The following is a 12,815-nucleotide window of genomic DNA, read 5'->3' as shown; positions in this document are numbered from 1 at the left end:
GCACTTCCTGTTACGTTTCCTTTGACACTTCCTATTATTCTTCCTATGATGCTTCCTGGGACTCTTCCTGTGGCGCTTCCTGTGATGCTTCCTGTGGCTCTTACTGTAACACTTCCTGTGATGCTTCCTGGGGCTCTTCCTGTGGCGCTTCCTGTGATGCTTCCTGTTATGCTTCCTGTGATGCTTCCTGTTACGCTTCCTGTGATGCTTCCTGTGGGCCTTCTTGTTACATTTCCTGTGATGCTTTCTGTGGCTCTTACTGTAACGCTTCCTGTGATGCTTCCTGGGGGTCTTCCTGTGGCACTTCATTTAAGGCTTCCTGTGACCGGTCCTGTGATGCTTCCTGTTATGCTTCCTGTGATGCTTCCTGTGGGCCTTCTTGTTACATTTCCTGTGATGCTTTCTGTGGCTCTTACTGTAACACTTCCTGTGATGCTTCCTGGGGGTCTTCCTGTGGCACTTCATTTAAGGCTTCCTGTGACCGGTCCTGTGATGCTTCCTGTTATGCTTCCTGTGATGCTTCCTGTGGGCCTTCTTGTTACATTTCCTGTGATGCTTTCTGTGGCTCTTACTGCAACGCTTCCTGTGATGCTTCCTGGGGGTCTTCCTGTGGCACTTCATTTAAGGCTTCCTGTGACCGGTCCTGTGATGCTTCCTGTGGCACTTCCTGTAACGCTTCCTGTGATGCTTGCTGTGGACCTTGTTACATTTCCTGTGATGCTTTCTGTGGCTCTTCCTGTGGAGCTTCCTGTGGAGCTTCCTGTGATGCTTCCTGGGGCTCTTCCTGTAATGCTTCCTGTGATGCTTCCAGTGGCACGTCCTGTTACACTTCCTGTGATGCTTCCTGTGGGCCTTCTTGTTGCTCTTCCTGTGATGCTTCCTGTGGCACTTCCTGTGGCGCTTCCTGTAATGCTTCCTGTGATGCTTCCTGGGGCTCTTCCTGTGGCGCTTCCTGTAACGCTTCCTGTGATGCTTCCTGTGATGCTTCCTGTGGCTCTTCCTGTGGTGCTTCCTGTCATGTTTCCTTAGGCTCTTCCTGTAACGCTTCCTGTTACACTTCCTGTTATGTTTCCTGTGGCGTTTCCTGTGATGCTTACTGGGGCTCTTTCTGTAACGCTACCTGTGATGCTTCTTTGTGGCTCTTCCTGTAACGCTTCCTGTTACCCTTCCTGTGATGTTTCCTGTGGCTCATCCTATGGCTCTTCCTGTGGCGTTTCCTGTGATGCTTCCTGTGGCACCTCTTGTAACGCTTCCTGTGATGCTTTCTGTGGCTCTTACTGTTAAGCTTCCTGTGATGCTTCATGGGGCCCTTCCTGTAACCCTTCCTGTTTTGCCTCTTGTGGCTCTTCCTGTGGCTATTCCTCTCATGCTTCCTATGACGCTTCCTGTGATGCTTCCTGTGGCTCTTCCTGTGGCGCTTCCTGTGATGCTTCCTGTAACGCTTTCTGTTACACTTCCTGTTATGCTTCCTGTGGCACTTCCTGTGACGCCTCCTCTTCCACTTCCTGTTATTCTTCATGTTTTGCTTCCTGTGGCTCTTCCTTTGGCACTTTCTGTTACGTTTCCTGTGGCTCTTCATGTAACGCTTCCTGTTATGCTCCCTGTTACGCTATCTGTGACTTGTACTGTTATGCAGAACTGTAAAATCTTGTGAATTCAACCAGATGTTGGGCCATAACTACTTACTAATTATCTTTTTAAGTCTGGATTTATTTAAAGCTGTTTTATTTTTTACCAGTCAACATGTTTATAGACGAAAAATTAATCTTGTCTTCATTTCATGTCCAATCTGTTTCCTGTGGTGACTAATTCTGTTCAGAGAGAGAATTACAAAGTTTACAGAGAAGAGTTCATCTTTGTTTTATTACTGTTATTTTCTCAAAAACAATTTTTATCTACATATTTATAATTAATTGTAATTATTCAGAGTCAAAGTCAGAGTAATCGATCAGACTTTCTCTTCTTCTTGTTTCTTGTCTGACGGCAGGCTGCTGTAGATTTGAGTCCAGTAGTTGACGTAGTACGATCTGAGATCGTAGCTGAGAAGACAAAACATAGGTTTCCTCTCAGAACCACTTTATTTCAGTCAAACAAAGAGCTGGAGAGAGGTTTAGATCAGCTCATACTGCTGTTTGTGTCAGTGTCTCAGGCTCCGCTCTGGTTGTGTTGGTGGCCTATCCCATGAGCGTTGTACCTAACCAAATAGACACTTTCCACAAGGTCTGGCAGTCCTACCTGGACCATATTGGACATCATCTTTCTTCCATTATGATAGAAGGGAATTCATGGGCTCATGTGACCTCTGACCTCTGGTAAAACAGGTATTTATCCCTGTCTACTGTTATTTCTGTTGGCCTGACCTGTGCTTTGATCTGTGTCTTTAAATTATAAATAAAAATCTGGTCTGATATATCCAGATCTGATCCTTCGGGCCCAATGCTGAGGTGGTCCAGGACTCTGTGCTTCACATTTGTTAAGCAGTCTGAACAGAATCTGGACCATTCTGGGGGAGGTCAGCATCTGGTTGGTTATTTAATCCAGTAGATTTAACATGGACACTCCTATTGGCTCAGTGAGCTGTCAATCAAAAGCCTACTAGGAACCAGATTTATGAGATAATCTGGTCCACATGAATATTTTCCAGCTGAATGAAAACATTTTAGAAAAGAAGAATGATGGAAGAGTGCGGTACCCGACGGAGGACTTGCTCATCTTGTGGTTGATGGTCAAATAAGGTCGATGGTTTTTGGTGAATGGAGGCCAAGCAACTGGGACTCTGCTGTCACCTGTACTGGGATTACTGGAAATGAGAGGAGAGGAACCAGTCTGAACAAGTTCAATGTCTCTTCAGGCCAGTTTATCTGGACCAAACCAGTTCAGACCAGTTTAGTTCATACAATTTTACATCAGTTCAGACCACTTCCAGCTTTTACAGAACCTTTTAAAACCAGTTCACACCACTTTAAAGGGAAACCCAGATTATTTCTACAGCACATTTCATTTCATTGATGATTCAAAGTGCTTTAAACAAAATATTAACAGCATTACAGATGGAACAAAGAATGCATTCAGAAGTAGTAAAAGACAGCATCAAATAGCAAAAATCACAATAAAATCATAAACATTAAAATGATTAAAAGCAGATCAGTTGAAAGTCAGCAGAAGATTTCCTGCTGAGACGATGAGAACAGAAACGTTTCACCTGGATTTGAAGAAAGTTTAATCTCCACTGCAGCAGAACAGCTACATGCTGCTGCTCCAGGTTTACTCTGGACTCTGGTCTCAAAATGACCTGGACTCTGCTCTGGACTCGGGACTAGTTGACCAGAGACTTTGGATCTAAGAGCTCTGCCAGGTTTACGTTCTCTGAACATATCACAGATGAATTCTGGGCCTAAACCATTCTGGGATGTAAACGATCAGAAGGGTTTAAAATCTATTCTGTGACTGACTGGAAACCAGTCTAAACTGGAAACCAGTATCAACTAGAAACCAGTATAAACTGGAAACCAGTATAAATTAGAAACCTGTATACTCTAGAAACCAGTATAAACTAGAAACCAGTAAATATGTTATAACTGGTGTGATTAGTTTAGATCTCTTAGTCCTGGTTAAAACTCCAGCAGCAGCATCTGGATGAGCTGCAGATGTTTAGTAGTCTTACTGGAAAGTCCTGTTAAATACCAGTACAGTGATCCAGCCTACTGGAGATGGATGCATGGAAGACTTTCTCCTGGTCTTACTGGGAGACTAAACTTTTAATTCTGTTGATGTTTCTGAGCTGGTAAAAAGCTTCTTAGTGAAGCTTTGATGTGGCTGCTGAAAGTCAGGTCTGAGTCTATCAACACTCCAATGTTATCAACTTGGTCGGTGGTTTAAAGAGCCTGAGTCTCCAGGTGTTTACCAATGCTGACCCTCTTCTCTTTCTACCAAACAGAATAACCTGTTTTGTCTTCATGTAATTGTAGAAAATTCTCCTTCATCCAGGTGTTTATTTGCTCCAGACTCTGACACAGTAAGTCTGCTGGGCTGCAGTCGTCTGGTGACAGAAACATAAAGTTGTGTATCAACTGCGTAACTGTGATCATTAATGCCAAAGTTCTGTAATATTTGACAGAAGACGTCCAAGAACTGACTCCTGGGGGACTCCACAAGTCATGGCCACTTGCTCAGATTCATAGATGCCGATCATAACAAAATAACTCCGGCCTTCTAAACAGGACCTGAACCAGTTAAGGACTGCTCCAGAAAGCCCAACCCAGTTATCCAGCCTGTACACCATGATCTATAGTATCAAACACAGCACTGAGATCCAGCAGAACCAGGACTGACACTAGACCAGAACCAGGACTGACACTAGACCACAACCAGGACTGATACTAGACCAGAACCAGGACTGACACTAGACCAGAACCAATTCTTTACCACCTTGACCAGAGCTGTTTCAGGGCTGTGGTGAGGTGGGAAATCGGACTGAATTTTATCAGTATGGTTTCATTTAAAGGCCCATTTCTGCTCCCTTATGTACAGAAATAGCTAAGTCCATTTCAGTTGTTGTCATCCGTCACCGTCCTCATACTTCCATGAATCTTTACGTTGCCATGGTTGTTAAGTCAATTTCTCCACTAGGGGGCAGTGTTGAGTTCAGAGTTCACTCTCGTGAGCCGATGTCAGTTTCAGACACCGTTTAGCAACGATAACGCATTGCCTTAAAGTTGTTCCCCCCCCCCCCCCCCCAAAACACCCTAAATACTGGTCTTTATTCAAAAGCTCGCACAATTTCTACAGTTATTGTCCTTGTCTTCATTCTTCTTCTGCTTCTTGTCCCCTTCCTGATTCTCTTCTTCTTCTCTGGTTTATTTCTTTCACTGATCACGTCAGCTATTCTGCTCAGCACTGCCCCCACGATTTCTGGTGGTATTGCTCCGTCTTCTGCTTCAAGCAATGGATAGCTAAGCTCCCTGAAAAGGGACCAAATTACGTTCTGTGTTAAGCATAAATGGGTCTTTAGATGTCATTAGGCTGGTTAAATAAAACTTTCTCAATAATCTTGGACATAAAAGAAGTTAGAGACAGGTCTATGGTTATTCATTATAAGGTCCTTTTCTTTAGGAGTGGCTTAATGGCAACTATTTTTAGTGACTGATACCAGTAAGAGATCACTTTCTACAGAGGTAAAAACTGTTTTTAAACAGTTGGATGGTATCATGTCCAGAGTGAACTGCTTAGGACGTTACAACTGGACTAAACCAGTTTAATCAGACAACCTGACACCAGTTCAGTTTATTTTATTTTAACGAATTCATGCAACATCACCTCACACTAGGCTTGTACAAAATTCAGAATTTAAGATTCAATTCACTGAATGAACTCCACCCCAAGGGGTGTTGGATTGAATTTGAACTGGAATTACAGGAAGTGTAATTGAATTCATTGCAATTCAGAGAAATTCATTCTTATCACATATCAGATTTGTAGGGGAAGCGTTAAATATTTTAATTTCAAAGCAATCAAATGAAACAATGTTTTAGTATGTAGCACCCATCTTAAGTAGCTAAATATTAACTCTTTGTTAATGTGGTAATAGTACTATGAGTGGGGCCCTGGGAACAATATTTAGGCTGGAAACCACTTTTAGTAAACAGGAGAAACCATTTCTAATTAGCATTTACTCTTTTAGACATATTTATAAGTTATTTTTATTATAGCGGTGCCTCCAGTTCTGTACAAAATATGTAAATTACTATGTCTTTCTTTAACTCAAAATAATAAACTATTCTGGTAACATTTTTTTTATATAAACGTGTGACCCGGACGCTGGTGGCAGGTAAGTGACGCTAAAGCTGTAGGTGAAGTAATTCCGGTGAGACAGCAGATTCAAACTAGGCGCGTCCAAATATTTATGCTTTCATTCAATTGTATTTGTGCCAGCCTAAATAAAATATTCTTTAAAGTAGGAAAATAGTGTCTTCACACTCTGGAGCACAGCGGGGAGGATTTGGCCAACCTGACAGATTTTATAGATCGTTGTTACAACAGAATCGTCATGGGGAAACCAAACAACACGTCCACCCCCTCCACCTCATCTAAGGCCAAGAGACAGCGAAATGAGGATTCACCTGGAGCTATTTCACCACCCGGGAACGGCACAATGGATGTTCTGATCTCTATAGATAAGAAAATTAGTAGTTTTGATGTCCGTTTGAGCCTGGTAGAAATTCTCCACAAGGAGTTCCAGGTGCTACATGAATCACTAGAATTCAGCCAGAAGCAGGTGGAAACTCTGGCTGTAGAAAATGTCGGTTTCAGAGAGTCGGTAAAATCCCTCACCGAGGGCTTAACCCGTCTCTCGGAGGAAAATAAGAAGATGAAGGAAACGGTGATCGATCTGCAGGCGTAGACCATCAGAGAGAATCTGGTATTTGCAGGGATTCCAGAGCAGACGGAGGAGGACCCCGAGACCACGGTGAAAAACTTCATGAAAACTCACCAGAAGCTCCTGGAGGAAAAGGTAAAAAGCATCTCCTTTCACAGAGTCCATCGGCTCGGTAGGAGGAAACCCGGGTCCAGCAGACCAAGACCTATTGTAGCGAAGTTCGTCAGCTTCAAACAGAAGGAGCAGGTGAAGAACCAGGGCCGCGAACTGAAGGGAACAAACTTCGAAGTAAATGACCAATATCCCAGAGAGATTCTGGACCGACGGAGAGTCCTGTTTGCCATAAGAAGAAAATCCATCCCTGAAGGCGCTTGCGCTGTCATCGCGGTGGAACAGAAAAAATCAGTAATGAGAGGGAAAATAATTTCCTTCTCTTCTCATAAGAAAAAGAAGGAAACTTTGAGATTTTCAGAGTTAGAACTCGGAATTAAATCCGACAAACAAGGAGAAAACAACCATCTCCTCTGTCAGAGATCCAGAAGGAAACATTAGCCACGACCCTGACAAGATAAATAACACTTTCAATGAATTCTATAAAACATTAGATAAATCACAACTAACTACAACGGATGACAATACCTGCCTTGGTGCATGATAGTCACAGGTTCCTCAGTTTGTTTTCCAGGTTTATCATAGGTCAAACTGATAACTGGTTTGGCTTCTTGTTTTGACTTTCTGGTTTTAGGACTTACGTGAGTTCTCAATTCCACATCAGTGTCTTCAGTTGCATCATTAGGATCTACTTCCGCATGTAAGGGCAGGTTTTCATCATCCTGTGCAATTTCAGATTTACCTTCCTCTCGCTCAGATTCACTTTCAAAGGTCCTGTATCAGGTCTGGTTGGTATGTAAAATTTTCTCTCATCATAATCAGTGGTTGGATACTCATAGACATATTCACTCTCAGACTCTGAGACTGAAAAATCATCATCAGATGTTTGATCTCTTTGGTCACATGTTCTTATCCTAAGAATATGTTGTCTCCTGGTAACTGGGGGTCTGACTCTTTCAGGTTGTACCGTAACCTGAATTCTGATCAGATAACCAATTGGCAGAAGATGATCCCTGTGTATAGTTTTCACACTTCCTGTTCCTTGTTCTGGCTTGATCTGGTACACAGGTAAGTTTGGTAACTTCTTGACCACGATATAAGGTATAGATTTCCATCTGTCTTGTAGTTTGTGGCTAACATTTCTCATCAGGACTCTGTCTCTTTCTCATTGAGGTTGGTCTCTCACTCGTTGATCATAGCGCAAATTGTTTCTCAGATGGTTCTTTGTTGCACTTTCGGTTGCTAGGTTGTAAACTTGTTGGAGTTCTTTTCTTATTTTGTCAACGTACTGTAGATGAGATGTCTCTGAATCACCCTTAAGAGCAACACCAAAACAGAGGTCAACAGGCAATCTGGCATTTCTTCCGAACATCAAATAGTAGTGAGAATATCCAGTAGACTCATTTTTTGTGCAGTTATACGCATGTACTAATTGACTGATTTGCTGACTTCAGTTTTGTTTCTTTACCTTTTCCAGAGTACCGAGCATTGAAAGAAGTGTTCTGGTGAAACGTTCCAGTTGCCCTTGTGGATGATACGGTGAAGTACATGACTTTTGGATGCCAAGCATGGACAAGAGTTCTTTTATAAGGCGGCTTTCAAAGTCTCGCCCTTGATCCGAGTGTATTCTGGCTGGTAGTCCGTAATGGACAAAGTATTTTTCCCATAATAATTTGGCAACTGTGACTGACTTTTGGTCTTTTGTAGGAAACACCTGGGTGTACCTTGTGTAATGATCATTTACTACTAGCGCAATGACAACTCCTTTGTTGTCTGGCTCTTTTTGAAAGAAATCAATCCAGTCTAGATCTAAGGGGCCACTACTTGTGATTTGATTCAATGGGGCTGACCATTGTTGGATAATTTTGCAAGAAACACAACATCCACGATTTTATGTACTTTTCCACATTAGTATTCATTTGAGGCTAATAGAAACAATCCTTGATCAGTTCTGTGGTTTTCTCCACACCAAGCTGTCCACATTCATCATGCAGCGATCTCATTACACTTGTTCAGTATCGCTCTGGTAGAACCAGTTGTTCGCTGACTGTGCCATTAGGCAATTGTCACTGTCTATACAGTATCTCATTTTTTAGTTTGAGTTTTGATCTTTCCCGATCCAGCAAAGTCACACCAGGTGGCAGGTTTTTTGATGGTGGTTGTCCAGTTCGACTGGTTTGTTTTACGGGACTGATGACTGTGTCAAGCTCTTGAGATGTTTGCAAGTCTTTGGGAGTTAACTGCTCCAACATAGTCACTCACAGGGAAAACGTAAGCTTCTGGGATCATCATGGGATGGAGGAACTCCAAGTTGCTTTACAAGCCTAACGAGGTCTTAGTAGTTTCATTTGCAGACTCTTTCTTACAAATGACTTTTATGGCAGAGGGTGAAACGTCTGTCCACCATTCAGTGGGAGTACTGACAGGATAATAGATTAGCATCTATGTTATGATGACCAGGACTATACTGAATGTGGAAATCGTAAGTGGCTAAAGCTGCAAGCCAGCAATGTCCGACAGCAATTCACTTTGCTGTAGTCAACACGTACGTTGACAGGTAGTTGTCGGTTCTAACTTCGCTCCGTAGAGGAAGTCATGAAATTTGTCTGTGGCTGCCCACTTCAGTGCTAAATACTAAAGTTAATGGACTGGGTAGTTTCGTTCTGACAGAGTTTTCATCTCGCAAAGGCAATGGGCTTAAGGCCCTCAGGGTACTCTTGGTTGAGCACAGCACCGACACCATTCATGCCAGCATCTACGTGCAAGACATAAGGTTTGGTGGGATCTGCAAATCCTAACACAGGGGCATTTGTCAGACAGTCAATGATCTGTTTAAAAGCTTGTTGACAGGATTGGTCCCAATGCTGTTTGAAGAGTTCAGATGGTTTGAGGTAACTCTTGGTTTGAGTTTTTGTTTGAGTTTTCCTAGTTTTCTGAGTAGGTGGATAGCCCTTAGTTAGCTCAGTTAGTGGACGGACAATGTTTGAGTAGTTTGTAATAAACCTGTGATAGTATCCATAAAACCAAAGGAACGAGTGAAGTGACTTGAGGTCTGTTGGCTCAGGCCAAGTTTTGACGACAGCAACTTTTGAGACCAAATTCCCCAAGATGATCTAAAACTTTTAGAAGACGTTGCTCATATTCTTCAAGCGTTCTGCCAAAGACTATTATGTCATCATGGTACACGATGACTTGGAGAAGATGCATGTCACCAACGGCTTTAATAATAATAATAATAATGATAATAAATTTTATTTCTTGGCGCCTTTCTACACCAAAGGTCACCGTACACAAAAGGAAAAATAAATAAATAAATAAATAAATAAATTACATAAGAGTTAAAAATAGATTAAAGATATTGATATAAGAATTACATAAAACAGTCAGTTACATGATTTCTAGGGAGTAGGCCAGTTTAAACAGGTGGGTTTTGAGTGCAGATGTGAATGATGGAAGAGAATCGATGTTCTGAATCTCAGGTGGGAGTGAGTTCCAGAGCTGTTGCTCTGCTCCCCATGGTAGAGAGATGGGCCGAGGGAACAGTAAGGTGAATGGAGGAGGATGACCTAAGAGCACAGGAGGGTGTGGCAATATGGAGGAGATCAAACAGATAAGGAGGGGCCAGATTGTGAATACCTTTGAAAGTAAGGACCAGTAACTTATAGTTGATTCTGTATTTTTTTGGGAGCCAGTGGGGACAGGGGAAATATGTTTAAAGGAAGAGGTGCGAGTCAGGATACGAGCAGCGGAGTTCTGGAGAAGCTGTAGTTTCTGAAGTGATTTTTTGGGAAGACCGAAGAGAAGTGAGTTACAGTAGTCGATGCGGCATGTGACAAGACTATGGATAAGGATTGCGGTAGCATGCGGAGTGAGTGATGAGCGTAGACGGTTGATATTACGAAGGTGGAAGTAAGCAGACCGAGTAATGCTCTTGAAATGATTACAGTTTGGAGGAGATGTAGATGATGGGTGTCGTCTGCATAGGAATGGAAGTTGATATTATATTTACAGAAAATGTAGCCAAGGGGGAGAAGATAAGTGATGAACATAAGGGGCTCAGGACTGATCCCTGGGGTACACCGGGCAAGACGGGGAGTGACTCTGAAGTGTGGACCTTGAGTTGAATAAACTGTTGGAGAGATATGAGGAAAACCAAGTGAGAGGAGTATGAGAAACACCAAGGGTTGCCAGTCTATTTTGGAGGATGCTGTGTGAGATGGTGTTGAATGCTGCGCTGAGATCTAAGAGGATGAGGATTGTGAGAAGACCAGAGTCAGCTGCCATCAGCAGGTCAATGGTGATTTTTAACAGAGCAGATTCTGTGCTGTGGAAAGGACAGAAGCCAAACTGGAATTGTTCGTAAAGGTTATTATTAGTGAGGTGTTTGTGTAGTTGAGAGGCGACAACCTTTTCGAGAATTTTAGAGATGAAGGGAAGATTAGAAATGGGACGAAGGTTATTAAAGGCAGACGGATCAGCACCAGGTTTTTTGATGATTGGAGTGACAGCAGCAATCTTGAAGGCTAGTGGAACATATCCGGAGGTGAGGGAGGAATGAATGACGGCAGTGATGTGTGGACCCAGTGAAGGGAGACAAGCTTTGACTAGGACTGTAGGAAGAGGGTCGAGCAGGCAGGTGGAAGGTTTGGATTTCTGAATCAGTTCAGAAATATCAGATGGGGATGGAAGAGTAAAATCTGAGAACGAGTGTGGGATAGAAAGAAATGGAGATAGAGGGTCTGCAATGGAGACAGCAGCTCCTCCAGTGGTAAGCTGTTGATGGATATTTGGGATTTTTGAGGTAAAGAAGGAAAAAAGGTATTTGCAGAAGTCAGCTGAGTAAAGACAAGGAGGGAACGAGTCCGGAGGTTTTGTGATATTATTAAACAGTGAAAAGAGAGATTTAGGATTTCCTTCATTAGAACAGATTAAGCCTGAATAGTTTGTGGATTTTGCTGAAGCAATACAGTCCTTATATAGAAGAATGTGGCTATTGTACATGTCCTTATGAATGGGTCCAGTTTTCTTGGCAAGGCGTTCAAGCCGGCGTCTTTTAGCTTTAAGTTGGCACTTTCCACTGCTGGTGGTGAATCATCGTAAGACCACCCCCCCTACCAGAGCCGCGAGGTTTAGACATGTAAACAAACTCAGGTGGAGTGGATGCATTGAGATGAATAAAGTCATTGGGCTGTTGCCACGTTTCAGTCAAACAGAGAAAATCCAACTTACAGTCCAAAATGAGATCCCCCTTGTTCGTAAAAGAATGGATGTTGAGCAGACCACAGTTGAGTGTGGTGACGGAGTTAGCAGAACTAGCCAAGCGGGCTAACACAGCATAATCAGCGGCACGGCAAATCCTCAGATTCCTGGCATTCACCCCACACCGACATAGTCGAGGAGAACAGGAGAGGCGGTGTTGGCCCACAAAGCCAGCGACAGGTACAAGGCAGACATCAGGAGGATCCAGGGCACCACGTAGGATCCAGATCCCAGTTGGGAAAATGATGAGAAGCGAGCCAGGGATGCCTTCAGCCTCACCAGATGACTACCGCGTTTGCGGGGGTGTTTCTGCCGTGGGAGGAGGGCTGACGCCCTGAACAGGTAAGCCGGAATACCCAATAGCAATGGGGGAGAGTTGTACAATGGCTATAGCAGAACATTGATGGAACTCCAGCATTGTACTGAAATTCTAGAAGAAACTGACGATTATACATCAGCAGAGATTCGGAAAGTTGGGAGCCCAGGCATAAGATCAGCAAAAACACAAACCACAGGGAGAGCAACAGACGAGCAGCCACGGACACAGGCACCATCTTTCATGTTCAATGGCTTTATGGCTTTCTCCATAAACCGCTGAAAAGTGGCAGGGACTCCTGTTATACCTTGCGGCATTCTTTCAAACTGATAGAATCCGAGGGGGCAGATAAAGCAGTTTTTTCCATATCCTCCTCGGACATGGCTATCTGATAGTGTCCACTCTGGAGGTCAAGGACTGAAAACCATTTACTGCCTGAAAGACAGTCTAAGGCATCATTGATTCAATTCATCGACACGATCACTCTCTGAAGGGAGTAGAATCGCTAAGACGGATACGAGAGAGAAAACATGCTGTCTCTCAGCTAGCTTTTGCTGTAGCCTTTCCTTCCACTCTTTGGGAACAGATGAATTACCAAAATCAAAGAGTTCTGGGTCTAAAGTACTCGTCTCAGACTCTAGAGCTTTAGGGTTCATGACTACATCTACTGCATGCATCTTGGCAATAACTGTGCCGGCTGGAATAGAGGTAGGTTTTTCTGACTCGTTATGTAAGAGGACTACAAAATGGTTC

The 12,815-nt window shown here is 43.2% G+C and overlaps 1 protein-coding gene across 1 annotated transcript in view; it reads right to left on the bottom strand.

The window, feature by feature from the left end:
- Positions 1-1,717: 1,717 nt before the first annotated feature.
- The window catches only part of LOC121648741 (bile salt-activated lipase-like), a 35,676-nt gene continuing 24,578 nt past the window's right edge, over positions 1,718-12,815 (bottom strand). Inside the window, exons 11-12 of the mRNA XM_041999051.1 lie at positions 2,693-2,800; positions 1,718-2,039 (exon numbers count right to left, since the gene is read on the bottom strand). Of these exons, the coding sequence (XP_041854985.1) occupies positions 1,949-2,039; positions 2,693-2,800 (199 nt within the window). The 3' untranslated portion in view covers positions 1,718-1,948. The remainder of the gene's footprint in view (positions 2,040-2,692; positions 2,801-12,815) is intronic.

This window comes from Melanotaenia boesemani, chromosome 11 (genome assembly GCF_017639745.1).
Source record: "Melanotaenia boesemani isolate fMelBoe1 chromosome 11, fMelBoe1.pri, whole genome shotgun sequence".
Classification (NCBI taxonomy): Eukaryota; Metazoa; Chordata; class Actinopteri; order Atheriniformes; family Melanotaeniidae; genus Melanotaenia; species Melanotaenia boesemani.
Note: the sequence above shows the minus strand (reverse complement) of the source record. Positions and strands in the feature narration are given on the sequence as shown.